This window comes from Malassezia japonica, chromosome 7, assembly GCF_029542785.1.
Source record: "Malassezia japonica chromosome 7, complete sequence".
NCBI classification, from domain to species: Eukaryota; Fungi; Basidiomycota; class Malasseziomycetes; order Malasseziales; family Malasseziaceae; genus Malassezia; species Malassezia japonica.
Window position 1 is genome coordinate 74,564 of NC_083376.1, and position 26,390 is coordinate 100,953.

At 66.4% G+C, this 26,390-nt stretch overlaps 11 protein-coding genes across 11 annotated transcripts; 4 read left to right on the forward strand and 7 right to left on the reverse strand.

Annotated features, from left to right (window-relative positions):
- Positions 1-69: 69 nt before the first annotated feature.
- On the reverse strand, positions 70-1,665 carry MJAP1_003539 (uncharacterized protein; the record flags this gene model as incomplete). The annotated part of the gene is made up of 4 exons (XM_060267467.1): positions 70-724; positions 747-835; positions 858-1,478; positions 1,501-1,665. The coding sequence occupies 4 exons, from the start codon at positions 1,663-1,665 to the stop codon at positions 70-72; spliced, it is 1,530 nt and encodes a 509-aa protein (XP_060123450.1).
- Positions 1,666-1,741: 76 nt separating this feature from the next.
- Positions 1,742-2,472, forward strand: rpc25 (DNA-directed RNA polymerase III complex subunit Rpc25; the record flags this gene model as incomplete). Its single annotated transcript, XM_060267468.1, has 2 exons — positions 1,742-1,852; positions 1,879-2,472. 2 exons carry the CDS (start codon positions 1,742-1,744, stop codon positions 2,470-2,472), a joined length of 705 nt encoding a protein of 234 aa, XP_060123451.1.
- A 78-nt stretch (positions 2,473-2,550) lies between these two features.
- Positions 2,551-4,519, reverse strand: SAC7 (GTPase activating protein (GAP) for Rho1p; the record flags this gene model as incomplete). Its single annotated transcript, XM_060267469.1, has 2 exons — positions 2,551-4,241; positions 4,264-4,519. The coding sequence occupies 2 exons, from the start codon at positions 4,517-4,519 to the stop codon at positions 2,551-2,553; spliced, it is 1,947 nt and encodes a 648-aa protein (XP_060123452.1).
- A 453-nt stretch (positions 4,520-4,972) lies between these two features.
- Positions 4,973-11,509, reverse strand: MJAP1_003542 (uncharacterized protein; the record flags this gene model as incomplete). Its single annotated transcript, XM_060267470.1, has 3 exons — positions 4,973-8,346; positions 8,369-9,039; positions 9,093-11,509. The coding sequence occupies 3 exons, from the start codon at positions 11,507-11,509 to the stop codon at positions 4,973-4,975; spliced, it is 6,462 nt and encodes a 2,153-aa protein (XP_060123453.1).
- A 303-nt stretch (positions 11,510-11,812) lies between these two features.
- On the forward strand, positions 11,813-16,015 carry MJAP1_003543 (uncharacterized protein; the record flags this gene model as incomplete). The annotated part of the gene is made up of 1 exon (XM_060267471.1): positions 11,813-16,015. One exon carries the CDS (start codon positions 11,813-11,815, stop codon positions 16,013-16,015), a length of 4,203 nt encoding a protein of 1,400 aa, XP_060123454.1.
- Positions 16,016-16,027: 12 nt separating this feature from the next.
- Positions 16,028-18,784, reverse strand: RPN1 (proteasome regulatory particle base subunit; the record flags this gene model as incomplete). Its single annotated transcript, XM_060267472.1, has 1 exon — positions 16,028-18,784. The coding sequence occupies one exon, from the start codon at positions 18,782-18,784 to the stop codon at positions 16,028-16,030; it is 2,757 nt and encodes a 918-aa protein (XP_060123455.1).
- An 89-nt stretch (positions 18,785-18,873) lies between these two features.
- On the forward strand, positions 18,874-19,785 carry MJAP1_003545 (uncharacterized protein; the record flags this gene model as incomplete). The annotated part of the gene is made up of 1 exon (XM_060267473.1): positions 18,874-19,785. One exon carries the CDS (start codon positions 18,874-18,876, stop codon positions 19,783-19,785), a length of 912 nt encoding a protein of 303 aa, XP_060123456.1.
- An 11-nt stretch (positions 19,786-19,796) lies between these two features.
- Positions 19,797-20,921, reverse strand: MJAP1_003546 (DNA-3-methyladenine glycosylase II; the record flags this gene model as incomplete). The annotated part of the gene is made up of 1 exon (XM_060267474.1): positions 19,797-20,921. One exon carries the CDS (start codon positions 20,919-20,921, stop codon positions 19,797-19,799), a length of 1,125 nt encoding a protein of 374 aa, XP_060123457.1.
- A 54-nt stretch (positions 20,922-20,975) lies between these two features.
- PRE4 (proteasome endopeptidase complex) lies at positions 20,976-21,861 on the reverse strand (the record flags this gene model as incomplete). The annotated part of the gene is made up of 3 exons (XM_060267475.1): positions 20,976-21,089; positions 21,113-21,141; positions 21,168-21,861. The coding sequence occupies 3 exons, from the start codon at positions 21,859-21,861 to the stop codon at positions 20,976-20,978; spliced, it is 837 nt and encodes a 278-aa protein (XP_060123458.1).
- Positions 21,862-21,933: 72 nt separating this feature from the next.
- NSP1 (FG-nucleoporin nsp1) lies at positions 21,934-24,094 on the reverse strand (the record flags this gene model as incomplete). The annotated part of the gene is made up of 2 exons (XM_060267476.1): positions 21,934-24,023; positions 24,046-24,094. 2 exons carry the CDS (start codon positions 24,092-24,094, stop codon positions 21,934-21,936), a joined length of 2,139 nt encoding a protein of 712 aa, XP_060123459.1.
- Positions 24,095-24,197: 103 nt separating this feature from the next.
- Positions 24,198-26,381, forward strand: MJAP1_003549 (uncharacterized protein; the record flags this gene model as incomplete). The annotated part of the gene is made up of 1 exon (XM_060267477.1): positions 24,198-26,381. The coding sequence occupies one exon, from the start codon at positions 24,198-24,200 to the stop codon at positions 26,379-26,381; it is 2,184 nt and encodes a 727-aa protein (XP_060123460.1).
- Positions 26,382-26,390: the final 9 nt, after the last annotated feature.

Below are 26,390 nucleotides of genomic sequence, written 5' to 3' on the forward strand. Positions count from 1 at the left end.
CTGGCGCCAACGTACAAAGGCACCGCGACCGAGTACCTGACTGTGGATTTAAGCGTCGCGCTCACGTGGCTATAGGAACTCGAGGCCGATGCCAAACTGGAGGCCTTTGCGCGTGCCGTCGGAGCGGCGCGCGAGCAACGGCAGGCCAAAGTTGAGCTCGAGGCGCACCGGCCCCTGCTGAAAGAGGAGGCCGATACCGGTCGACGCCGACGGCTGCAGTAGCTCAGAGTAGGACGTAGGCACAAACCGTTTGCCCTGCTGGACCTGCGCAAGCTGGCCGGCATTCAAAAAGAGGTGGAACTTGAGCGGCCAGTCGGCGCGCGCGGGAATCGGGGCAAGGAGCGAGGCGCCGAGCGCCCAGTACGCGTCGCCGCCCAGCGAGTCGTACTTCTGGCGGGGTCCGAGCGAGTTTAGGCGGAACATGCGCACGTCGGTCGGGCCGCCGAGCATGAAGCGGTCGCTCAGGCACGCGGGGCGCCCGTCGAGTGTGTGCAAAAGGCCGCCGCGTGCGCCGAGCGACCACGCCCAGCCCTGCCCAAATGCGCGCGCGATCGAGGCGTAGCCGTCGGCCTTGACGAACGACGTGTCGCCGCCGAGGCCGGCGTACTCGAGCACAGCACGCGTGTGGCTTCCGGTCGTGGTCATGAACGCGTCGTCGCGGGTATCGTGCTCCATCGTGTAGGTCAGTGCCGACTTGATCGAGGGCTGCGCCAGGCGGCGGATCCTGCGTCAGTCAAACAACGTACGCGACAGAGGCTTCGGGGAGGAGGTGGTGAAAGTGGCGATGTGTCGCCTCATACGCAAGCTCGCGGCGCACGCCGTCGCCACGCATGACCTGGGTGAGCAGCGCGACGTACCATGAGTGCCGCACGCAACGCGTGCTGTCCTTCGTGTGCGCTGATGTAGCTCGACATGTCGCGGTGCTGCGACAGGGCCGAAATGCTCGCCCAGACGTCCGGCGACGCCATCACCGGCGTCGACAGCACCGCATTGTACGCGTACCGCGTGCGTGTACCGAGCGTCGCGCTGCCTTCGAGCGTTTCGGCGCCACCAAAGACGTTGCGCACCTTGCCTTGGACGGACGCCGTGCCCTCGCTCTGGCCGACACTTGTATTTGTCTTGAGAAAGAAGCGCTTGGACGGCTTGACCTGCAGCACAATGTCCACGTCCTCCTCGGGGTTGCCAGTCGAGAGTCGCGACGGTTCGAGGCGTGCGGCAATGTCGCGCACCATGTCCAGGCGCGACAAATCCGAGCTCAGCGCCGTCGTCGCCTCGAGCAGTGTGCGAAAGGTGGTCGGCTCGCCGGGCGGCGCGAACTCGGTGCGGCCGCCGTACCACGCCTGGCCGAGCTTTGTCTCGCCGCTCGTCCCGTCGACGTACGGCTTGCAGAGCGATGCAAGGAACCCGGGGCGCACGTTACGCAGCCCCTGGATGCGCACTGCACACAGGCGCAGCGTGGGTACCTCGGCGCTGAGCCACTGCGTTAGTCGCGCAACGTACCGGCTGCTGGAACTGCTGCATGGCGGCCGGCAGGTTATGCACCGGTTCCGGCGCGGGCTCCGCAGGCGCCTCGGGCGGCGGCGGCGGCGGCGCCTCGCTCTTCTCTGCGTTCGCGGCCTGATCCCATGCGGTGATCGCGTCGCTCAGCACGTCTTTCGCAGTCATTCCGTGCGCAAGGAAAGGGGACGATACCACGTGGCTCTTTTAGGTCGCTTTCCTTCACGGTGCACGGGCGTGGACGATGTTTATCCTCACCGAGATCGAGGACACGATCCGCGTCGAGCCCAAGTACTTTGCCAAGGAGAGCGCGCAGGCGATCTCTGACCAAATCAACGCGAAATACGCGAACCGCGTACGTTTTTATTTTTGCTCACGCAGATTTTGCAAGACGTCGGCCTATGCATTTCTGTGCACGATATCCAAAAGGCGAGCGAGGGGCGCGTGCGCTGGGGCGACGGGTGCCTGTACTATACCGTACTATTTCGTCTGGTCGTCTTTCGGCCATTTACGAACGAAGTGCTCGTCGGCCGCATCTCCTCGTCGACCAGCGAGGCGATTCGCGTGTCGATGGGCTTCTTTGACGATATCTACATTCCCCCGCACTTGCTCCCGACGCCGACTGCCTTTGACTACCAGGAACAGGCGTGGTTCTGGCTCCTGGACCCTGCATCCGACGAGCACTGCGCCGATCCGCTGCTCTCTGCGCCAGAAGAGCGCATGTACCTCGACGTCGGCGAGACAATACGCTTTGCGATCGAGTCAGACAACTTTTTCGACCTCGAGCCGGGGCCTGCGGTCGGCGAGGGGAAGCTCGGCGAGACGCCGCAGGGCGTAGGCAGCATCCCCGGCGCGCCGGGCGCCAAAGGCGCGGCGAACTATTCGTCGTACAAGATTATTGGATCTATTGCCGGACAGGGCCTGGGCCTTGTGTCGTGGTGGGCCGGTGCCGAGCAGGTATCGGTCGAGGGATGAGGGTCGTAAGCAGCGCATCGCGCTTTTGAGCAGGCGCATTCCACGGATTCCGTGTCATACCCAATGTCGTAGAGAGAACTACTGCCGCCGCCCAGAGATGGTATGCATCACCTTGGCGTGCCGCAGGAGCGTTTCGCGAGAAGCAAGGATCGGAACGGGCGCCTTGGTGTGTGCCACCATGGTCGTCGCGTAGGGTATCGGGGCCGCAGCGCGGTGCGGCGGGGCGTCACCGACAGCCTCGGCAGACGAACCGTTAGCAGACGCAGAGGCGACCGGACCAAGCTGCGCAAGGCGGGGGTCGATCGCGTACGGCGACGGGAGCGTCGCCGAGCGCGGCTCGGTAGAGCGTACGCTGGGCGACGCGGGGGCGTCCGTAGTAAACGCACGCGGGCGCGGCAGGCTGTCGAGCGGCAGCGCGGGTGCGGGCAACAGCGGCGCGTCCTTCTCGCGCAGCAGCGGCTTGGCTTCTTTTTCCGGCGGCGTCGGCGGCCGCTCCTCCTCGGGGGCCGCACGCGGCGTCACGTCGGCGCCCGGCGCGGCCGGCGGGGGAGCGTCGCCTTGCACGGGCGGTGCGTTGCTCTCTAGTAAACTCTCGGGCTCTTGGGTGCTCTGCGTCGACCCCACCGACACGTCCTGGGTCTGCAGCGAGGACTGTGGCGAGGAGGACAGCATCGCGCTCGTCGGCGACATTGCTGAACTGCGCGCGGGCGGTGTATTGGCCGCACGCACAGGCAGCGGCGCGGTGCGCGACGACGGGCTCTTTTGCACCGTCTCGATGCAGCTCGTCGCAGACGCCGAGCGCTTGCCCAGCGGCGGGCGCGTCGGCGCAGTGGGGGGTGCAAGGTGGTCGCGGCGCTTTACCGGCGAGCGCGACGGGATGCGGGCACGCGGAGCGCTCGACGGTCCAGCGTCGGGCGCGGTCATTTGCTCGTTCGCATCCGAATGGGAGTTGGCACGCTTGCGGCCTTCGCGGCGCGCATCGGCGATCGGCTTCGGCTTAGTGCGTGCCGAGGGCTTGCGCTCCTTGGCAACGGGCGGCGTCGCGTCCTTGTCGTGTGGGAGCGAGTTCTTCTTCTCTTCGCGGCGCCCCCACTTGGCTTTGGACCGCTGCGTAGGCGTGCGGCCGAGCATCGCGCCACCGCCCATGTGTGCCTCCATCTCGCCGAGGTCCTCGTCCGAGTCGGATGGCACGAGGTAGTACTCTTCTGCGAGCGGGCGCTCCGACGGCTTGGCGAGCTCTTCCGGGCGCATGTCTTCCGGGGGTGGCGCAGAGAGCGCCAGGACAAAGTGGTCCTGGTGCGTGATGAGGAACTCGACGACGCGCACCGCAAACTGGTGCTCCTCCTTGGAGCGTACCGTGGGGTGGCTTAGCATGCCGGGTTGGAAAATGATGGCGAGGTTCCCTGCGCTCATCCGATTCACGTCCGACATCCGCTCAAACACGGCGAGCAGGTCAAGGATGTAGAGAAGGAGGTATTGCGTCGCGGGCGGGCACGACGTGATGAGGCTGCGGTACGCGCCGATGGCCGCCTCGACGTTGACGTCTGGCTTGGCAAGCACTTCGCGGAACTCGGCAAAGCGGTCAAACGGAATGATGGGTTCCGGCATGAGGTTCAGGAACCGGCGCAGGAGACTCGCGGCGTCGTGCACATTGTAACCCGTCCAGTCAATGTCCTTGCCGTACTGCGGCGGTGTGTCAAACTGCTGTCGCAACTCCTTCATACGTTTTTCGGAGCCGTTGATACGGAACACGCCTTCGACTTCCGTTGCTGCGTTAAAAAAGGCACGTACCATTCTGCTTCAAGAAGAGGCCAATCTTGGCGACAATGACCGGCACATAACCCCAAACATACTGCTTCCCGTCCTGGTTGACCAGGGAGATGGCGACGCTCGAGTGCTTGAGCGCCTCGTGCAGCGGCGCGCCAAACATGGACACGTCGTCAGCAGAACGCGGCTCGCGCGGTGCGGCGGCGCGTCCAAACGACGACCACCACGACCGCAGCCCGGTGAGGGTGGATATCGCATCATCGGATCGTGGCACGGCCATGATCACGGTGCCAAGGCCGGCACACGCGTTACAAAGGCAAGCGAAGACACTTACGCCAAAAGTCTGGCGCTAAGGCAGATGGGTATCCCTGGCAAACAAACTACGCAGACCGCTCTATGCACAAGGGCTGGACGACGTGTGCCTCGATGCAAGATGCTGCATACAATTCGTATGACTGCTGCGCTACCCATGATCGCCGAGCCCTCTAATTGCTAGGCCAAGCAGAAAGCCACGTGACATGAGAAGGCTGCGCGCGACAGGCTAGCGTGCGGCGCGCGACCAGGCGGAAAAGCGCGTAGACGAATGAAATTTGAGCTACCTGCAGGTGTCAAGTACCCCAAATGCAGCTCGCCAAAACCGTAACAATTCGAATTATCCCCGTCCGGGGAAATCTTTTTTGCCAAGCGCTGGACTTCTGCTCGGTGCAGCTGCATGCAGCCAGGTCCCAGTGCGTCATTTTTGAGGCGCGGAATCCCCACAGGCCCGATGGACGTGGAGGCCACTGCGCGAAAACGTCAGGGGCGCGGCCGAGGGCAGAAGCCGCTCATGGCAGATATGGCAGCGTGGCCGTGCACGAATCAGCCAGCCGAGCGCACGCTCTTTGGCAAGCTCGTGGAAGAGGCGGGAGGTGTCGCCCTCGTTTAGACGCACACCCAGCGTAAGCACCTCACTCCGTAGACGATAGGCTTCCAGCATGCCGTCCAACACACGCCGCACATCGGCGTACGATACGCTCGACGCCATCTCGGGCGCGTCGACCAGGCGACGGAATAGGGGGGGGAAGGACACCGTCTCGGAGGGGACCGAAGTCAGGAGCGCCGCGAGAGACTCTTGCACCAGCGCATCACCGGCCGAACGCGCAGACTGCAGCAGCGGACCAGCGTAGGGGGGCTCGGCTAAGAGGTGCACATAGTGGATCAGTGCGCGCAGCACGCGGTACCACTGCTCGCGCGCCTTTTCGCGCGAGGCCTCGGTGTGCGAATGCTCTACAGCGAGATCGACGGCCATGCGCACGGTCGCACGCAGCGATTGCACGACGTCGTGCGCCTGCGCCATGACTTGCTCCGCCGCACTGCTTCCATCGCCATCCCGGCCTTGCGTAGCAAGCGCAAGGAGCGATACGCTGCACTCGGCGACCTGCGCGTCGAGCGTATCCATCGCTGCGGCCGTCTCGCCACGCCGATCAAACGCCCAGAGCACCGCATCGTAGACGCAGTGCTCGCGCGCGATGCGCAGCACATCGTCCAGCGCATAAAAGTCGACGGGACGCGCACGCAGATGCGCGACGAGCATCGCGGGGCAAAATTCCGCGACGAGCGCAAGCCACGCAGTGCGGAGCGACGGCTTGACCTGCGCCGTCTCCTCGTCGAGCCGGAAAAAGGGCTGCAGGTAGAGGTACTGCCGCTGGGGCATCGCCTCGAGGGCCGCGAATACCGCGTCGGTGTGCTCGGCAAAAAAGCGCGCCACGACGCGCGCAACGTCGCCCAGGAGCGAGTCGGGGACGTCGGGCATCGCATCGAGCAGCACGTCGAGCAGCGCGGCATGGTGCGCGGGGGGTGCCCAGCTGAGCAGCTCCGCGACACGGCTGTAGAGCTGCGACGGCGCATCGTGCCGGCCGTCTTGGTCGACAAGGAAGAAGCGCATCAGATCGTTGTAGCGCTGCGTCTTGCGCAGCGCATACTCGTACACACGCCAGAACTGGGCGTCGACCAGCCGCGCGAGCGCATCGTCGGTAAAGGGGTAGGCATGGGCAGAAAAGACGCACTCGAGCGCAAACTCACGGTCGGCCGCCGCAGGCACGCCGGCAGGGCGCGTAAGAACGTCAAATAGGTACTGCACCTCGGTGCTGTGCAGCCGCAAAAACTGGGGGTACTTGGCCGCGTTGCGTGCGGTAAACAGCGCGACGAATCCCTCGTCGCCCGCCGCGAGGTCGCTGCTGACGGCCAGCAGCGCATCGACGACGTCGCGCCGCGTCGGCAGCGCGTCGTCCTCGTCTTCTGCGTACAAGTCGCCCTCCAAGCCGAGGTCGATGACGTCCAGCAGCGCCTCCGCGTCGAGCTCAAGTAGCATGCGCAAATAGGGGTACGGCTGGGCCGTGGGTATCAAGAAAGTCTGCGCCTCGCGTGCATAGATCGTTGCGTACACGTCGGCGGCGGCCGCGCGGGCCTCGTTAGGGGGAAGGGGGTGCTCGTTGGGGTGCTGCACGCCGCGGCTGACCGACGCAAGGAATGAAAAGAGGCGGTATGCGTCCGGCGCCTCTTGGCCCTGGACGGCCGTGTAGGCGCGCTGCAAGAGATCGTGGAGCGGCGTGGTATAGTCGTGGAGCGCCGATGTGCTCACGTATACCACCGCGTCCCACAGTTTGTACTTGGTGCAGAGCGGCAGCGTCTGGTCGAGATCGAGGTGCAGCGGGTCGACGTGCAGGACCAGCTGCTCGATCCGCTCGTACTCGCCCTTCTTGGCCCGAAAAGCGAGTAGGCGCTGCATCACGCTTGGCACCGGCGTCGGCATCTCGCCGTGCAGGATGAACTGCTCCATCTCGTGCACAAACGTTGACTCGTGCCCATGCACTTCGTACAGATTGTACAAATCGTGAAAGAGCCAGTCGAAGCGGTGGGTCGTAATGGCCACCGTCGCACACGTCCGTGCAAGGGCCGCGTGCGCCGTTTCGGGGTCGTACGCGCCCGGGACGTTGGCAAAGAGTGCGTCGGCTGCCGCCTGCTCGAGCTTTTCGAGGCGCGCGGCGATCGCCGCCTGCTGTGCACCCCGCTCGCTCGGCAGCCCAATGGCCGAGCCCAGGCCGTGTCCCTGGTAGAGCTCGAGGCCGAGCTGGAGCGCGCCGAGGAAGTCTTTGGCGTGCACGAGCTGCGCGAGGCGTGTATCCCACGGCAGCAGATCGCCGACGTACACGTCGCCGTGTGCGAGACAGAACGCTTTGCTGTGCCACACCCGCAGTGCATTCCGCCACGTCGCGGCGGTCGGTGCGCCGATCTGCGCCATGAGCGGATCGTGCGGCTGCCACTCGGAGTACGCACGCAGGCGCAGATCGTACAAGAGCCACGCGTCGGTCGTGACGACCATCAAGAGCTGTCGGTGGATCCACTGCAGGCGGATAATCGGCTGCGTGGTCGGCGGGAGTGTCTCTTCGCTGAGCGCAATCGCCGGGGGCACCTGGCGCTCGTCGCGGCGCGGCTTTACGCGCACCGACTTGACGTGCAGCAGCTGGAGCGTGAGGCCAAAAGCAAAGGCCAGCATCGGATGGTGCAGTGCCCCTCCCTCGTCGCGTGTCGCCGGAAACCATGCCAAGGCGCCGTGCGCGCTCGTGTTGCGCCGCGCATAGCTGCGGTACCATGTCCGTGCGGACGGCGCGAGGCCGACGAGGAGCAATTTCTCACGCAAGAGAATCGCGACAAACTTGTGCTCGTCCGCCTGGTGGCCGGCCGTGCCGAGCGGCAGCGGGGCCATGTCGAGCACCGTGTCGACGGCGTTGGCGGACGGGTAGCGGCCGTACACACGCAGGGTATCATTCGAGGCCATGCCGAGCACGCGGCCGAGCGAGTGGTAGAAACACAGCCCGTTCTCGTCCGCACTCACGATCGCCGTCTTGCGGCGGCCGACGAACGCGAGGTGCGTCACGGCGGCGCCGGTGAGGTGGCCCTCGCACTTGCCTTGTGCGACGTCCGCAGGATGCACCGGAAGGACGTGGCGCACAGGAACCTTGGCGTCGAGCACGTCGTACAGGAGAATGTGCCCTGACGCGTGCCCCACGCCGACGTACGATGCGTCCATCGCGAGTGCCAGCGCGGTCACGGCGTGCTGTGGACCATCTGGTGAGCAATAGCGACGTACCTGTGGGTGCCGCGCGGCAGATGCAGCGCAGGCGCTGCGATAGATCAAATACGAGCGTCGCGCCGTTGGTAAAGCCGATCGCGACGAGGCCGCCGGACGCCTGCAGCGCGCACGGCATGCCGAGCGCGAGCGGCGTGCCGTCGTCCGTCGCCTCGACGCACTGCTGGGTAATGGTGCGCAGGAGGTGCAGCTGGAGGAACGGGCGTGCGATCGGCTCCGGCGCGGCCGCGCGCGCGCTGTCCGTGCTCTCCGACTCGGACGCGGGCTGCGTCGAGCGGGTGAGGCTGCCTGCGACCGACGGCGTGCGTGCGATCGACTCGAGCACCGAGCCGTCGTCCCGCGTGCGCCGCGCGGCGAGGTGCGCCAGCGTCGACGACCACGGCGACCGCAGGCGGTGCATGGCCGCAAACCTGGGCGGCCGCCGCGCATGCGCCGGCAGCGCAGAAAGCGGCCTGCTCGACTGCGGTGCGTCGCCCGCGCCGAGCGTCTCGTCGAGCGCCTCGCTGTGTTCGTCGCTCCTTTCGAGCGCCTCGTCGCTCTCCTTTTCTGGCTCTGGCGAGGTACGCCCCGGGCGCGGCGATGCGGGCGCCTCGTCCGCCAGCAGCGGATCGCGCCACGCGTCCGCGCCCCACGCGTACCCCGAATCCGCCGAGGTGCCTGGCTCCGTCGGCCTGTGCGCCATGGAGGGAAGCCACGTGGCAATGGTATTTTGGCTATGGCTTACAGCTTGGGTGGCGAGGAGGCGACCGTCGGCTCGGGGTCGATCTCCTCGGCCGGCGGCGGGGCGCTCGACTCGCCCTTGCGCGAGAGGCGTCCCTTCTTGTCGAGGTACGCATCCGCCTCGTCCGCGGCCTTGAACGGACGCTTGCCGAGGAGGTTGGTCATGTCCTCGCGGGTGATGACTTCGCGCTCGAGGAGGAGCTTGGCGACCTTTTCGACGTCCTCCTTGTGTGTCGTGAGGAGCTGCGTCGTGCGGTCGTGCGCCTCGGTCACCATCTTGCGCACCTGCTCGTCGAGCATCTCGCCGGTGCGCTCCGAGTACGGCTTGTGCATCGACTCTTGGTCGGTGCGGTAGGACACTGGCCCGAGCTGGTCGTTCATGCCGTACGACGCACAGATCTCAAAGGCCATGCGCGTGATCTTGGACAGGTCGTCCTGCGCGCCGGTGGTGATGCGCCCAAAGAAGATCTCCTCGGCGACGCGGCCACCGAGCGTCATGCACATGCGGTCGTTCAGCTGCTCGGTCGAAAAGAGGTAGCGCTCCTTGGGCAGGTACTGCGCGTAGCCGAGCGCGCCGACGCCGCGGGGAATGATGGAGACCTTGAGCAGGGGGTCGGCGTGCTCGAGGAACCAGCCGCACACTGCGTGGCCCGCCTCGTGGTAGGCGACCGTCGTCTTTTCTTCCGGCGACAGGACACGGCTCTTGCGCTCGAGACCCGCAATCACACGCTCGATCGCGAGCTCAAAGTGGTGCTCCTCGATGGCAGGCGCCTCGGCACGCGCGGCAATCAGCGCGGCCTCGTTCGCGACGTTCGCGAGGTCTGCGCCCGAGAAGCCCGGCGTGAGCGTCGAGAGCTTCTCCGCCAAGAGATCCGAGTTGACGTCCTCGGCGAGCTTGAGTGGTTTGAGGTGCACCTTGAAGATGTCCTTGCGCCCGCTAATGTCGGGGCGGTCGATCGCAATGTGGCGGTCAAAGCGGCCCGGGCGCATCAGCGCGGGGTCGAGCACGTCCGGACGGTTCGTACCCGCGAGCACGACGACGTGCTCGTTCGTCCCGAAACCGTCCATCTGCACAAGCAGCTCGTTAAGCGTGCTCTCGCGCTCGTCGTTCCCGCCAAAGTTGCCGCCCTTGCCACGCGACTTGCCGATCGCGTCGATCTCGTCGACAAAGATGATGCACGGCGCGTGCTTCTTGGCGTTGGCAAACATGTCGCGCACACGCGAGGGACCGACACCGACAAACATCTCGACGAACTCGGAACCCGACACACTCAGGAACGGCACGCCAGCCTCGCCGGCCGTCGCCTTGGCGACAAGCGTCTTACCGGTACCCGGCGGACCACTGAGGATCGCGCCGCGGGGAATCTTGGCGCCCAGGCGCTCGTAGCGCTCGGGGTTCTTGAGGAAGCTCACAAACTCCATGATCTCCTCCTTGGCCTCGTCCATACCAGCGACGTCCGCAAACTTGGTCTTGACATCGGTCTCTTGGTTAAAGAGCTTCGCACGGCTCTTGCCGATGCCAAAGATGCCGCCGGGACCGCCGCCGCCGCCGCCGCCCATACCGCCACCCGCCGCACGGCGCGTGAGGTAAAAGAGCAGGCCGGCGAGGATCAGCGTCGGCGCAAAGTGCAGCAGCATCGACGCCACGCTCGTCGACTCGTGGTACGCCACAGGGATGCGCTCGTTCGACGGCACCTGCAGCTCGCGCTGCGCGTCCTCGAGGTGGCGCTCAAACGCCTCAACGGAGCCGACGCTGAACCAGTACTGCGGCGCATTGCTCAGGGGGTTCGTCGTCTGTGCGCCGCTGTACACCGAGCCGGAGGCGTTGTTGTGCAGGTACACATTGACCTTGGCACGGTTCACCACGACCAGACGGTCGACCAGGCCCTTGTCGAGGAAGTTGGAGCGGAACTCTTGCCAGGTAATCTCGCGCGAGGTCGGCTCCGGCGACGTGAAGCGGTAGAGCAGGTAGGTCGATACGATCGACGCAATGAGCATGTTGAGGTTCAGACGCAGCTCATTGTTGTTGTTGTTGTTGTTGTTGTTCGGCGGCGGCTTGCTGCTCGACTTCTCGTCCTTTTCCTTGTCCTCGGACGGCCGCTGCGGCTTGCTCTCCTTGGCCTTTTGCTCATTGTTGCCAAAGAACTGCTTCAGCTCCTCCGGGACATCCTCCTTCTTGGTCCGTTTGCCTTCCTTGGCCTCCTTCAGGCCACGCTCCAGCGACTCGTGGAACTCTTTGCGCTTCTTTTCTTCGGGGTCGGGGCCATCGGAGGGCGTCGCGTAGCCACGCAGCGGCGTGCGCACGAGCACAGCACAGCGTAGACGCGGCGCACGCGCCGCCGCAGCCGCCACACCGGGGAATCCGGCGCGGGCGTGCTGCAGGGCACGCAGCGACGTCCGTGCAAGAGACGTGGACAGCATCGTCACGCTCTCTTTGATACGGAGCTCGTCGTAGGCGATACGATCACGACGCCACAGCGTACGCGTCCTGCACGTGCTTCGGCCGAGTCGGAGTGTTTTGTCATTGCATGCGGCCGCCAATCTGCCGACACGAGGACGACGAAACGCGCGCGCGTAGCAGAGCACGGACGCGCCTCGCGTTGCATTGAGTGATCAGACATTGCTGCTCCGTGCGGAGTCACTTGAGTGCGCGGGAGCGTGATCATGGACTTATCCACATGGATACGGAAGAACGCAGAAGTACAGCAGCAGCAGCAGCAAGGCATGGCGAACGTCGCCAATACAGATCGATCGACGCCGGGCGCGGCGCAGAATGCCGCCGTGGGCTTCGGCGCACAGGGCACGCCAGGAGGTGAGGGTGCGTTCCAAGCGGGACAGGGCCAGATGCAGCAGCCCCAGCTCCTGCAAAACATCCAGGCGAACGTCGCGGCGCTCCAGCGGCAATGGTCGCTCGTAAACGCCCAGCCGGATGGGCCGAACAAGACGGCGGCACAGCAGTACATGACGAACCAGATGCGCAGGCTGCGTGCGATGCACGAGTCGGTGATGAACGGGCAGCGGCCCGACGCACAGGGACAAGGACAAGGACAAGGACAGGGACAGATGCAGGGCGCCATGCCGGGGCAGATGCAGGGACAGGTGCCAGGGCAGATGCAGGGACAGCAGATGCAACAAGGACAATACATGCAAGGACAGCAGCTGCAAGGACAGCAGATGCAAGGACAGCAGATGCCGGGACAGCAAATGCCGGGACAGCAAATGCCGGGACAGACAATGCCAGGACAGCAGATCCCAGGCCAATCGATCCAGGGCCAGCAAATGCCGTCGCAGCAAATGCCAGCCCACTCCGTGCCCGCCCAGTCTCCGATGCAGAACCAGGCGATGAACATGCAGGGCCAGCCCATGCCGGTGCAGCAGCAGCAGCAGCAGCAGCAGCAGCAGCAGCAGCTCTCCCAGATGCTCCAGCAGCAGCAGTACCAGCAGTACCAGCTCCAACAGTACCAGCTCCAGCAGTACCAGCTCCAGCACGCACGGAGCGGCACGCCGACGCAGCCTGGCCAGGCGTCGACGCAGCCGATGCCTTCGATGCCGTACGCCGCTCGCCCCTTTTCCCAGGGCCAGACACAGGGCTCGCCTGCGCTCTCCCAGGCGCGCGCCGCGACACCGACGCAGCCTGGTGGCATGCCCACGGCACAGACGATGCCGGGCTACCCCGGCTCGTTTCCCCAGAATACGCAGCGCGCGCCGAACCAAATGTACCCCCCGCAAGTCCCCCCGGCGAACTATGCACAGCAGCGCTTCTCGACGCCGCACGCCGAAGGCAGCGCGAATCAGGACGCGGCACAGGCCTCGCCGCACTGGAGTGCCGCGCAGCCCCAGCGTGCGCCGTCGGCCGGCCCGGCGCCGTCGACGCCAGCGAGCCCGATGGCAAGCGCCGTCGCGGCGGGCATGGCGCAGGGCCGCGACTTTCCGTCGATCGTGCAGGCGTTCCTGGTGCAGTGTGGCGCACAGCTCCCGCCGGACTGGGCCGCGCCGTTTGTCGGCCCGGCCGCGCAGGGCCAGCCGGGCGAGACGCGCACCGTGGACCTGCAGCGCCTCTTTGTCAAGGTCGTGGGCGCGGGCGGCGCCGATCACGTTCATACGGTGCCGAACGGGTGGGCGATGATTGCCTCGCAGCTCGACCTGGCTGTCGGCCCGCCGGGTGGCGAAACGAGCGCGATGAATGCGACGCCGACGCCGAGCGACGTGCCTCGCCGCCTCGCGGCGTACTATGTGCAGCGCCTCGGCCTCTTTGAAAAGTCGTGGCTCGCCGCGCAGCGCCGCAACGAGGGCACAGAGAACCAGGAGCAGCGCACGCCCGTGCTCCAGCCCCAGAGCGTGCAAACCCGCGAAGGCAGCACAGGCGCCTCGACGCCGACCACGCGCCAGCCGAGCGCGCCGCCGTCGCGCCAGCCGAGTGTGCCGCCGCCCGCCGCGCCGGTCGCTGCGCCGAACCCTTTCCAGAACATGGAGCCGGCGCAGGTCCAAGCGGCAGTCAACCAGCACATGACGCAGCTGCAGGGCATGGTCGCCGCGAACCACATCACGCCGCAGCAGGCCATGGTGCAGTACAATGCACTGCAGCAGGCCCTGCAGACGTACAATGCGGAAAAGGCCAGCGCGGGCGCCCAGACGGCGCCCGCCGCGGCCCCGCGCCCGTTTGCCGCCCAGACGCCGTGGCAGGCACCGCCGCCCGCCGAGGCGCCGGCGCAGGCCAAGCCGGAGGAGGCCAAGCCGATACCCACTGCGCCGAATATGGAGCAGCTGCGGTCGAATCCGGCGGCGCAGCAAGCGCTCCAGCTGATCCAGCGCGGAGGACTCAATCCCACGCAGTACTCGATCGCCTTGGCGATCGTCCGATCGGCGCTGGGGCAGGGACAGGACGCACAAGGGCGGCCGCAGACGCCGGGCGCACCGGGCGTGCCGAATGCGCCTCCTGCACAGAGCGCACAGGGCGCTGTGCCTGGTGCACAGGCCATGCCGACGCCCCTCGCGCCAGGCGCGCCAGGTGTCGCGCCGGGCATGCCGGGCATGCCGGCCGGCCCTGCGCCGATGATGGCGGCCACGCCCAGTCCGACCACGGCGGGCATCCCTGGCTCGATGGCCGCGCCGGCGATCCCGCCAGCGCCGGTCGCGGGCCCGCCTGTGCCCGGCGCGCCTGCGCGCACCCCGACGCCGGGCGCCTCGGTCGCGGCGGGCGGCACGCCCGCGCCGACCGGCACGCCGAGCACGCCGGGTGTGTCGACAGGCACGCCGGTGCCGCCGAGCCCAATGACGGGCATCGGTGCGCCTACAGTGCCCGTCGCGCCGACGCCGACGCCGACGACGCCGGCCGCGGCTGCGCCCACCCCCAGCCCCGCGCCGGCCAAGACGGAGCCGACGACGTACAAAATCGAGTACCTGCCGTGGCACACGAACCTCGTGACGTATGGCGGCCGCGACCTGGACCGCATCGACCGCGAGCTTGTCCCCCGCCTCGCGGCCTACGCCCAGCCGCGGGGCGTGCACGAGCTCGGGACGGTGGACATCTACGGCCTGACCATGTCGCTCGAGTCGCGGCTGTCGTTTGAGACGGCGTATGCGGTGAATACCCTCCTGATCCTGTCGGCCGGTGTGAATGCCCCCCCGTCATTCCAGGTGCCGCTTGCGTCGTGCGACCGGCTTTTGGATGTGCTCCTGGATGTGCTGGTCGAGAATGCGCTGGGCCTTGCGCCCCGGGACGCCGATGCGCACCTCGCTGCCGCCGCACAGGCCGAGGACGCGGCTGCGCTGCGGTCATACGGCGTGCTGAGCGAGACGATGCCGACGTACTGTGCGTCGATCGACCTCGCGCTCCAAGACGCCGGCGAGCTGTGCATCTTCCGGCGCGCTTCCACGCCCAAAGCCGAGGCCGAGGCCGACCGGCGCGTACCGCTCGCGCTCTCGATCCTGGTGATTTTGCGCAACGTGAGCATGATGCCGGACAATGTCGCGTTCCTCGCGCAGCACCCCCGCTTCCTGCCTGTGCTCGCGGCGCTGGGCCGTGCGGCGCAGAACGATGCGCGGTGGGGCGCGGGGCACGACACGAGTCTCGCGGCCTTTTCCCTCGCCGAGGTGCTCCAGATCCGCAAGGACCTGCTTACGATCCTGCTGGGCCTTGCCGGCGAGCACCTTGCGCTGGACGAGCACGCGCCGATCACGATGGCGACGTGGTTCGACCTGCTGCGCTTCTTTGTGCTGGATGCGAACGAGTTCGAGGCGCGCTACGGCGCGCCGCCGCTGGCGCTCGAGCGCCTCACGACGATCCCCGCGCCGCAGTTGAACGTGCAGGCGCTCATGTACCAAGTCCCCCACCACGCGCGCTTTGCGCTCCAGGCGCTGAGCTGCTTTGCGCTGCCGGATGCGAACCGCGAGGCGATCGCCAAGTACGTCCCGGGCCCGGTCCTCGCGCAGCTCGCGCACACGCTTATCGCGATGATGCCCGTCGAGCTCACCGACTTTCGGCGGCTGAGCAGTTCGTCGCGCCTCGAGTACACCGAGACGGCGGCGACGTGCCTCTTCCACCTCGTGTACCTTGTCCCCCCCACGGTCAAGGCCGTGGTGCGCGACACGCCCGGCGTCCCTGCGATCCTCTTCCGTGCGGCCAAGCGCCTGCTGCAGAGCGCGCCGGACTATACGCGGAACCCTTACGGGGTGCTGTGCCGCCGGCTCCTCGATACGCTCAAGCTGCTGAGCGACGGCGAGGACCTGTTTGGCAACGCGCCGCTCCAGGGCATGTACTGGCCCGCGCACGACGCCCAGGAGGCGCACGCGGGCGACGGCCAGCCCAAGATGCGCACGGGCCTCCTCCTCGACCAGGACGAGGCGGTGCTCGACATACTCATCCGTACGCCGAGCGTCGAGGAGAGCGTCGCGGACGAGCTCCTTGCGTTGGTCTCGGCAAGCTAATAGCTATGCAATCTATTCCTCCTCGTTCCCGGGATTCTTGCGGAGAATCGCGACGTTTTCGAGGATCGGCGTGTAGGAAAGGTACTCTTCCGTGCCGAGCACGCCGCGCTCGCGGCTGCCGAGGCGCACCGGCGTCGTATGCGTCTGGAAGCCCGAGATGGTGCGGGGCCTGCCTGCCTGGCCCACGACGTCGACCGCCTTGCCGACACGCACCGACACCGGGAGCTTCTCCAGGTCCTCGTTGAGCGTGATGAGGAAGCGGGGGCGCATCGCCGACACGAGGTAAAAGAGCATCCAGTGCGAGCGGTCGAGCACAAAGCCGCGCGCATCGGTAAACGCAACGAGCGTCGCCAGCAGGCCCGCGACCGCCGTGCGGCTAAAGAGCAGGCGGTCGGTGTGGTAGGGATCGATGCCGAGCACGCCCTTGCCCATGTGCACGAGGCCCTGGGCGACGCGCACGACAAACAGACAGTCGGGCTCCTTGTAGTAGTAGCTCGCGAGCTGGCGCAGGCGCTGCGCGAGGCGCGCATTGTTCGTGCCCGCGCCGACGATGCCCATCGCGAGGATCGCGTTCAGCGCGACGTCCAAGTCGGAGTCGTGCGAGTGCTTGCTGAGCGTGTCCAGCACCGGGATCGCCGGGTTCGACGGGTTGAGCAGTGCGAGGGCCAGCGGCACCGTGCGGCGGATGACGGGGTCGCCGTAGTGCATCAGGTGCGACATGTGGCGCAAGGTCATCTCTGCGCCCACGTCCTCGCCCATCGCGATGAGCGCAATGGCGAGCACCGAGAAGGCCTGGAAGAGGTCGGAGGGGTCTTTTTCGTCCTTCTCGTCCTTTTCGTCCTTCTCTTCGTCCTTCTTCTCCTCGTCGTCGTCCTTCTTTTCCGGCGTGACGTGCTCGGCACAGTAGTGCAAGAGCGTCTGGATCTTGAGCACGTTGCCGGTGCCCGCGTAGCTGCACGCGTCGACCAGGATCTGCACCTCGCGCGAGAGGGGGTGCTCGATCGCCTTGAGCGTCTCGATCGTCGCGTCGCTATTCTCCTGCTGGCCGACAAAGAGCAGTGCAAGGCCCAGCGCCATGAAACGCGCCCACTTTTCGTCGAGCTGCGCCGGGTCGCGCTCCATCATCGTCTGCAGGATGCTCGAGACGATCTCGCCTTCGGCCTGCCCCACAAAGATCAGGCCGAGTGAGAGCGCGGCGAGCGAGGCGACCTGCATCGGCTGCGACTCGTCCTGGAGCACGGGCAGGAGGAGCTCCATCACGTCCTCGCGGCACGCGCCCGCGTACGCGAGACCCAGGCCGACGACCGTCGAGGTGAGCAGCGGCACGCTCTTGCTCTCGAGGTGCTCCGAAAGGAGCGCCAGCGGCGCGTCCATCTCGGTGCGCACGCCCGCGTGCAGAAGACCACACGCAAGCAGCGCGCCGGCCTTGACGTTCTCGTCGGAAGAGTAGCTAAACTTGTCGATCTCCGCCAGGCCATTGTCCGTGTCCCACAAAAACGAGAGGCCGATCGACGCGGCGGCCGAGAGCATGCCGTGGTCCTTGGTCTTGTACACGTAGCTGTTGCCCTCTTCCGCACGCGCGAGCAGAGGATCGTTGCTAAAGCCCGCGTTGACAAACGCATTCACAAACACGTTGGCGAGGTTGCCGCGCGCCGAGTCGACGCTCGTCGAGAGCGACGGGCGCGAGTTTTCAAGGTGCGCCTTGTACACGTCGTCGGTGCTCTTGGCGTCGTACACCGAGAGCTCCTTGCCAAAGTCGACAAAGTACTCGTTCAGGCGCTTGTTGTACAGGCAGTCGAGCAGCTCCTGGTCCTCGATCTTGTGCTCGTCGTCCTCGAGCCACTCGACCGGGATCTGCTGCCGCGCGAGGAGGAAGGCCATCTGCTTGCGCATCACGGGGTTGGTCGGCGCCTCAAAGTCGGCGCGGATCAGGGTGCGGTCCGCGAGGCGGACGGCGAGGACGAGCGCCTCAAAGTAGCGCTGGTGCTTGATGTAGATTTCGTGCGCGGTGCGCAGGAACAGCACGTCGTCCGGCGGCACCAGCAAGTTCACGCAGCTCACCAAATACAGGCACACACGCTCAAACGTGTCCTTGTCGACAAACTGCGGCAGCTGCTCCACCGCCTCGAGCTCGAGCAAGAGGTCCACCGCGTCCACCTCGGCATTGTGGTGCAGCGAAAAGTCGACGACGAGCAGCGCAAGCCGCAGCAGCTCCGTGGTATCCTCCTCTTTTTCAGAGCGTGCATTGTACTCCTCGCCGAGCTCGGTCGAGAGGTGGCGCACGTACTCGTGGCCCCAGTGCCCGAGGTCCTCGGCGGTGGTCGACGCGCGCATCGAATCGGCCGCGAGGCGGAACTTGAGCGTCTCGTGGTCGCCCGTGTTGGAGTAGGTCATTGCGAGCACACTCAGGATCTCTGCATAGAGCGCCTTGTCCGCGCTCGCGTCCTGCCACTTTTCGTACAGGTCCTTGAGCTGGGGGTAGTGGGGGCGCAGGAACTTGAGCGGCTTCGGCACAGACGTCATCGACGACGTGCTCGTGCGAATGAGCGTCTGCAGCGACTCGAGCGCAGGGCGGTACAGCCCTTTGTCGCCCTCCGAGAGGCGCTCGACGAGCATCTCGAGCTCGGTCTTGAGCTGCTCATCCTCGGCACTTAGATCGCTACTTTTCGTGTCCTTGGTGTTCGGCACCTCTTGAGGCTTCTCCTCTTTCCTCTCCGGGTCGCTCGAAAGCACACGGATACTTTCCGCCTGGGCATCCTCGCGCTCCATCTTGATGCACCGTCGGTAAGAATGAGCCGTGGCGGGGTGATCTCAAGTCACGTGGAGGACGCGCGGCGCAACGCTCGGGTTTCCTCCACATGAAGGGGGGAAGCGTGCGGGTGGACGTCGTGCAGGCGGCGTGGGATAGGGTGACGCTTGCGTGGGCGTACGCGGATACGAGGGTCGTAGAGCCGCCACGCATCTATGTTGATCATGTACAAAGAAACGATCTGGTGTACGACGCCTGGGGAGGAGAGGGGCGCGTCGCGATTCACGGCCTCGCGCCGGGCGAGCATACCCTGAGCGTGCGGCACGAGGCGGGCGCCGTCGCGGTGCACCTCGTGCGAGGACGCGGCGATGGGGGAGAGCGTGAGCGTGCCTCGCTCGAGGCGCCGGCCGCGGCCGCCGACGAGCCGTCGGCCGCCGAACTCGCGCGTGAAATCGCGACGCTGCGCAAGTCCATGGCGCGGCAGTCGGCGCACGAGCAGCGGCAGCGCGCGCGCCTTGCGGGAATGCAGAGCAAGCTAAAGGAGCTGCAGTGCCGCGGCGAGCAGGCCGCTGCCGAGACCGCCGCGCTCGAGCAAGAGACGGCCGCTGCCGAGGCGGCTGCCGCGCACGCCGAGGCCGCGCTCGAGACGCACCAGCAGCGCCTTGCCGCCGCCGAGGCGCAGGAGGAGCGTGCGGCGGCCGCGCATGCCGAGATCCTGCTGCAGCACAAGCACGCCGCGTCGCTCGCGATCGCCGAGCTGCGTGCGCTGCACGCCGAGCGCGAAGCCCTCCAAAACGAGATTCGCGCACGCCGCGAGCTCCTGCCGGGCTCGCCGCGCCTGCCGAGCTCGATGCATGCACTGCACCGCCGCGCGGATAGCTACCACGGCAATCTGCGCACCTCGCCGCAGCTCGACGATACGTGGGCGCCGCTGCGGCGGCCGCAGCGGGCGTCGGTCGATTTATCGCGAGGGCGCGAGAGCCCGTTCAAGTTCCCTGTAGCGCCGCGTGATGGCGAATGATACCCTATGTACTAATTGTCGACCAGCGACCACATAAACATGCTTGCGACCGAGCGGTACGGTGCCCATGGCGCCGCGAGCTCCTCCATCTCGTGTGCGTCGAGGTACATGTTCTTCTTTGTCTTGTTGCCTTGCGCCCGTGAGCGGAGCGTGGCGTGCGAGAGGTTCGCGCTCGGCAGCGGCATCGCCTCGGCGTCGGTGGGCTCGACAGGCACCGCCGCGTCCTGCTTCTTCTTGCGGTCGCTGACGACGGGCCCCTGTGCGCCGGACGTGTAAAAGTAGACCATGCCGCGCTGTACGCCGAGGTCGCCGACCGGCAGCACGTCGGGGAAGCGCAGCGCAAACATGAGCATCATCTCGGCGGTCCAGCGGCCGACGCCTTTGACCTGCGTCAGCTCGTCGATGCACTCGTCGTGGCTCATGTGCACGATGCGGCGGACGTCGAGACGGCCGTCGGCAAAGCGCCGCGCCAGGTCGCGCACGTACTTGACCTTGGCATTGCTGAGGCCCGCGCTGCGCAGCTGCTCGTCGCTCGCGTCGAGAATGTCGTGGGGCGTCGGAAACGGGAGCTTCTCGCGGTCGAGTGTGCCAAAGTCGGGCTGCTCGTCGAGGTGTGGCGCAAAGGTGCGGCAGAATTTGTAGTTGATGCTGCGGGCGGCGAGCCACGAAATCTGCTGGCCGAGAATCGAGGTGGTGAGCACGCGAAACAGGTTGAGCTCTTTCAGCTCGCCGTCGCGCAGCTCGTTGTACATTTTGAGGTCGAGCTGCTGGAAGAGCGGCTCGAAACGAGGGTCCTTGTCGCACAAAAACGCCCGGGCCACATCGAGATCAAACGGCAGCTTGGGCTGCTGCAGCGTCGTGCACAGCGCAGACTCTTCACGCGTAAGCAGCGGCGGCTCCTCTGCAGGCGCGGCAGGCGCGCGCTTGGTGGTGCGTGCCTTTTTCGGCGGCGGCTCGAGCGCGAGATCGTCGGCCGGCGCGGGCTTGGGCGTCGGCACCGGCGCGCCCGGCGCCGCTGCAAGCGCGGCAGCCTTGGCGCCGTGACCCAGCCGCTGCGAGCGGCGCACGCTCGTGCTCGGCTTGGTCACGGTCATCGACAGGAGCGGGCGCACCCGCTGGGGTGCCTGACTCGCCATGGTAGTGCGTCGAACTCTATGTGGAGGTGATCGACGACTCCGTCGTGCGGGCTGCTACTGTGTCTGGGGACCGTATCCGCGCAGCTTCTCGGCAAAGTCCCACGAGGTCGGCACGCTGATCGGCTCGCCGATCGTGACGCCATCTTTGGTCGCGGTCGCGATTTGGAACTGCGTCAGTGGGACAAACGTACCCTGTTCAGGCTGCGTGCGTCGCGATAGACTGGGTCAGCTAGGAAGGATACGTACATAGCACGCGCATGCAGTCCTTGAGAATCTCGCGCGCCTCGTCCTCGGTGAGCGTATCTTCCCGCCCCTCGACCGCCTTGCGGAGCATCGGTGCGGCGAGGTGCAGGCCAAAGCCGGTGGCGATCGTGCTGTTCTGGTAGGTCGTGCCGAGCAGGTCGACGTAGCCGAGGAACGGCTTCGAGGTCGCGGCGTCGTACCCTCCGAGCACGAGCGCGTTCCAGAGCGGGTCCATCTTGGAGCGGCGGCCGTACATGGTGCGCGCGAGGTAGGCGTACACCTGCGGCGGCGTGAGCGAGTGCCCGTCACCTGCATGCGACTCCTCTGCAATGACCTTGGACAGCATATGCTTGATGTTCTGCCAGTCGCTCATGTCGCCGCTCGCGCCGATCACGACGTTCGTGCCGACCTTTTCGAGGCGCTCAATGTTCATGAAACGCGCCAGCGAGCCGTACGACGCAAGCGTGTCCGTCGCAAGCATCACGCCGTCCTTGTACTGCAGGCCGAGCACCGAGGTACCGGTCACGATCGGTTGTCTGGTGAGCAAAGCGGCAACGTACTGTGTCTGCTGCCGCGCGTCGTCAAACGCATCAACAGGCCGGCGCTGCGCGCCATTCATGTCCCATACACTGCTACGCGAGGACACTTGGTCCACCGCCGGCGTCGAGCTCCAGCTCTGGCCGGGATACGCGTACATCGTCAGGGTGCTCCAAGCGCCGCCGCGCTGACGACGCTTTGGTCACGTGTCGATCAGGTTGGGATCTATGCACTACAGACCCAGCGTCCGCGCACGGCTGCCGGGCGCGGCGCTGCTTTCGCGCAGGCGCGCGGGCGTCGAGGAGCGCGGCACGGCCTCGGGGCCGACGCTCGCGCGGAACGAGTCGTTGGCCGACGGCTTCGAGGTGCTGCCGCGGCGCAGCGACTCGAGGCGGTCGCGCAGCGACGCGGTATTCTCGTCGATCCACTTGAGGCTGCCGAGGTGCGCGTTGAGAATCGCCGAGATCTGCGTGATCGGGTCGTCGTTGCCTGCGCCCGAGTCGCGCGCGCTGACGCGCAGCGAGTTGAGCGCGCCGGGCGTGGCCTCGGTGGTGCGTGTGGTACGCGCGCCGCTGGGGGCAGACAGCTGGTTCACCTCGTCGATCATCGACACGAGGTTGCGCGACATGTCGTCGAGCTGCGCATTGAGGTTCTCGGCGAGCGTATACGTCTTTTCGCGCTCCACATCGGCCACGCCGACGTCCACACCGCGGTTCGCGCCAGCACTCGCCAGGATATCTTGGCGCTGCGCCTCGTAGGTATCCAGCAGCGCATTCAGCTCGGTCTGCTGCTGCTCCACATAGTCGAGCGTCTGGTCAATGGAGCCTTGGCGCTCCTCCGCTTGCGCAATACTCGCCATGAGCCGCGAGATCTCGTCGCCACCTTTGAGCAGCACACGGTCCCACGCAGCGACCTCGCCGGCCTGCCGACTAAACTCTTTCACGCTGGAATCCAGCTCGGACTGCCACATCTTGACAATCTCCTCGATGCTCTTGCCACGCAGCAGCGACGGCGCGGCCGCGGGGGGCTTGGCGGCCTCGGCAGGCTTTGCACCGGCGGCCTTTTCGTCAGGCTTGGAAAGCGAAAAGCCAGCGGGCTTGGGAGCCTCGGCGGGCTTCTCGGCGGGCTTCTGGCCAAAGAGCGCGCCGGCAGGCTTGGGGGGCTCGGCGGCTTTTTCGTCGGGCTTTTGGCCAAAGAGCGCACCGGCGGGCTTGGGGGCCTCGGCAGGCTTGGCCGCATTGCCGAACGAGAAGCCGCCAGCGGGCTTGGGGGGCTCCGCAGGCTTGTCGGCAGGCTTGTCGTTGCCGAACGAAAAGCCGCCAGCGGGCTTGGGGGCCTCGGCAGGCTTCTCGGCGGGCTTGGAGCCGAACGAAAAGCCGCCGCCGGCAGGCTTGGGCGCCTCCGCAGGCTTCTCCGCAGGCTTGGCCCCAAACGAAAAGCCGCCGGCGGCAGGCTTGGGGGCCTCCGCAGGCTTGTCCGCCGGCTTATCCGCGGGCTTGTCGTTGCCAAACGAGAATCCGCCGGCGGGCTTGGGGGCTTCCGCAGGCTTGTCCGCCGGCGCGCCGCCGAACGAAAAGCCGCCTGCCGGCTTGTCGGCAGGCTTGCCGAGCGAAAAGCCGGCGTTGGCCTTGGACGCATCCGCGGGCTTGTCGGCACCCGGGTTACCCCCAAACGAGAAGCCGCCCGCGGGCTTGGTTGCCTCGGCGGGCTTGTCTGCCGGCGGCGCACCGCCGAACGAGAAGCCGCCTGCCGGCTTGGGCGCCGCGGCAGGCTGCGCGGCGGGCTGCGCCGCAGGCTGTGCGCCGCCAAACGAGAATCCGCCTGCCGGCTTGGCCTCTGCCGGCTGGGCCGCAGGTTGTGCGCCGCCAAACGAGAAGCCGCCCGCCGGTTTGGTCTCTGCTGGCTTGCCCGCCGGCTGTGTGCTTCCAAACGCAAAGCCGCCTGCTTTCGGTGCCTCGGCGGGCTTCTCTGCCGGCTTTCCGAACGAAAATCCGCCCGTGCTCGCCGGTGGTGCGGCCGGTGTCGAGCTCGCGCCGCCCAGCGCAAAGCCCGCCGGCTTTTCCTGGGGCTTGCCAAAAGCAAAAGACGGCGCGCCTGCTGCCGGTGTGCTGGACGTATTTTCCTGGGGCTTGGCACCCTGCCCCCCAAACGAGAATCCGCCCGGCTTGCTGCCGAACAGGTTCGTCGGCGGCTGGCTCGCCGGCGTCGTCGTCGGTCCTCCGAACGGTGCCGGAGTCGATCCTGTGCTACCCGGCTGCGGCGTGCTCTGTGCCGGCTGTCCGAACGAAAAAGGCTTGCTGCCTCCTTGGGCACCCTGAGCGTCTATGTCAGCCTCTCCACGTACTCTGCCCAGGGGTGCCAAACGAGAATCCACCGCCGCCAAACGCCGACATGGACACGCTTGGACCAGGAGAGAGCGCCGCGACCCGCGATAATCACGTGATCTACGCCAGAGAAAGTTTGCGCTGCTTTTTTGTGGCTGCTCAGCAACGACGTATGCCTGGGCGGAACGCGATTCCTGTGCGGGGCACTGGTGGCCCCAGTCGTGCACAGGGCCGTGACAACGCGGTCAACCAACCCTGGCGCAGCAGCCTGGATCTGGTCTGGTCGTATTCGCGCTCGCAGGCGTACTTTGGAGATAACATCACCACCTCGCCGAGCTTTGTCGAGCGGCACTGGCGCGGCCGTGTGCCCGAGGGCCAGGGCGACATTGAGAGCGACGCGACGCCGCTCACCAGTGCCGACTCTGCGACGGAGGACGAGACGTCCGCGGACAATGTCGAGTCGAGCGATGACGAGGACGCAGCGCTGCACGCCCGCGTGCGCGATCGCGGCGCGACCTCGCTCGAGACGCAAAAGTACTGGCACACGCTCGAACCCGAAGGGGACCTCGACCACATCGAGACGGTGCGGGGCCGTCCCGGCTATGCGGACCGCAACCACAACGCGCGGGCGTTTGTCAAGCGCCCCGCGTCGAACCGGAGCCACCACAGCGGGCGCAAGGCCGAGAACGAGTACGACGAGGGCCTCAGCGACGGCGACGTGGGCGAGGACTCGAGTCGCAGCCGCAGCCGCAGTCCTAAGCGGCTCGGCGGCGAGACGCCCAAGGGCCAGCGCCTCCTGATGCCCTATGGCAAGGACCGCGCGCCGAGCCGGCCACCGCGCGACTCGTCGCCGTACGGCGCACGGAAGCGGTCGCGGTCGCAGTACCGTACGCAGCTACGCGCCGCCGCGCCGCACCTGCGCGACCCGTATCATGTGGACGAGCGTGCGCCGCTGCTGCGCGGCCGCACGGCGCAGCCGGCGTACAGCACGAGCAGCCGCGGCGCGTCGCCGCCGGAGGAGCAGGATGCGGAGCACGGCAAGAGCACGTTCTGGCAGACGTGGTTCAACGCGGTGAATGTGCTCGTCGGCGTGAGCATTCTCTCGATGCCGCTCGCCTTTGCGTGTGCTGGCTGGCTCGGCGGCACGCTCCTCTTTTTAGCGTGTGGCTGGCTGACCAACTACAGCGGCAAGGTGCTCGCGGGGATCCTCGCGCACCAGCCGCACCTGCATACCTACGCCGACATTGGCAGCTTCACCTTTGGCCCGATGATGCGCACCTACATCAGCTTCCTCTTCTGCTTCGAGATGTGGATGGTGAGCGTTGCGCTGCTCATCCTCATGGGCGACAGCATGACGGCGCTGATCTATGGTGCGGATGAGCAAGGGCACGGCATGGCGAACATGCTGCTCAAAATTGCGGGAACGGTCGTGGTGCTGCCCACGCTCTTCCTCCCCCTCAAGCTCCTCTCGCCCATCTCGCTGGTGGGCATTGTGAGCATTCTTTTTTTGATTGTTGTGATCGTCACCGACGGTCTGTACAAGGCGCATGCGCCTGGTTCTCTATGGGACCCGAGCGCGACGATTACCATGCCCAACTGGCCGAAGCTGCCGCTAGCCTTTGGCCTGATGATGGCTGGGTTCTCGTCGCATCCCGTTATACCCTCTTTGTACCGCGACATGCGCGATCCGACGCAGTTCAACCGCATGCTCGATTTGGCCTACTTGACGACGGCGACCATGTACCTCCTCGTCGGCGTCGTGGGCTACCTCATGTTTGGCGGCGCCGTGTCGGACGAAGTGACGCGCGACCTCGCCACGACGCAAGGCTTTCCCTACCTGATGACCTTTGCGGCGGTCGTTCTAATGACCATCAATCCGATGACCAAGTTTGCGCTAGCGCTGCGCCCGGTCAACTCGATGCTCGAAAAGTGCTTTGGCGTGCTGGACGGCGTCGCGCTCCCCGCGACCCCGTCGCCGGCCGCCGACGACGAGGGGCACCAGAGCCTGATCCAGAGCATGTCGGGCGTCCAGGAAATGGCTGAGCGCGACATGGACGGCACGATCGCCAAGACACGCTCCGCCCACCCGGCGCTGTTCGCCGGCGCGATCCGCGTCGCGATGGCCGCCACGGTGCTCTTTACTGCGATCGTCGTCCCGAGCCTCGAGCGCATCATGGGCTTCCTCGGCGCGTTTCTCACCTTCAACTCGTGCATCTTTGGGCCGCTGCTGGCGAATATGGTGCTGAACCGCACCGAAATGCCGCAGTGGCTCCTGCTGCGCGACCTGTTTATCCTCGCCGCGACCTTTGTTCTGGCGGTGATGGGAACACTTAGCTCCCTCATTCCTACCGTATAGTATGTATAG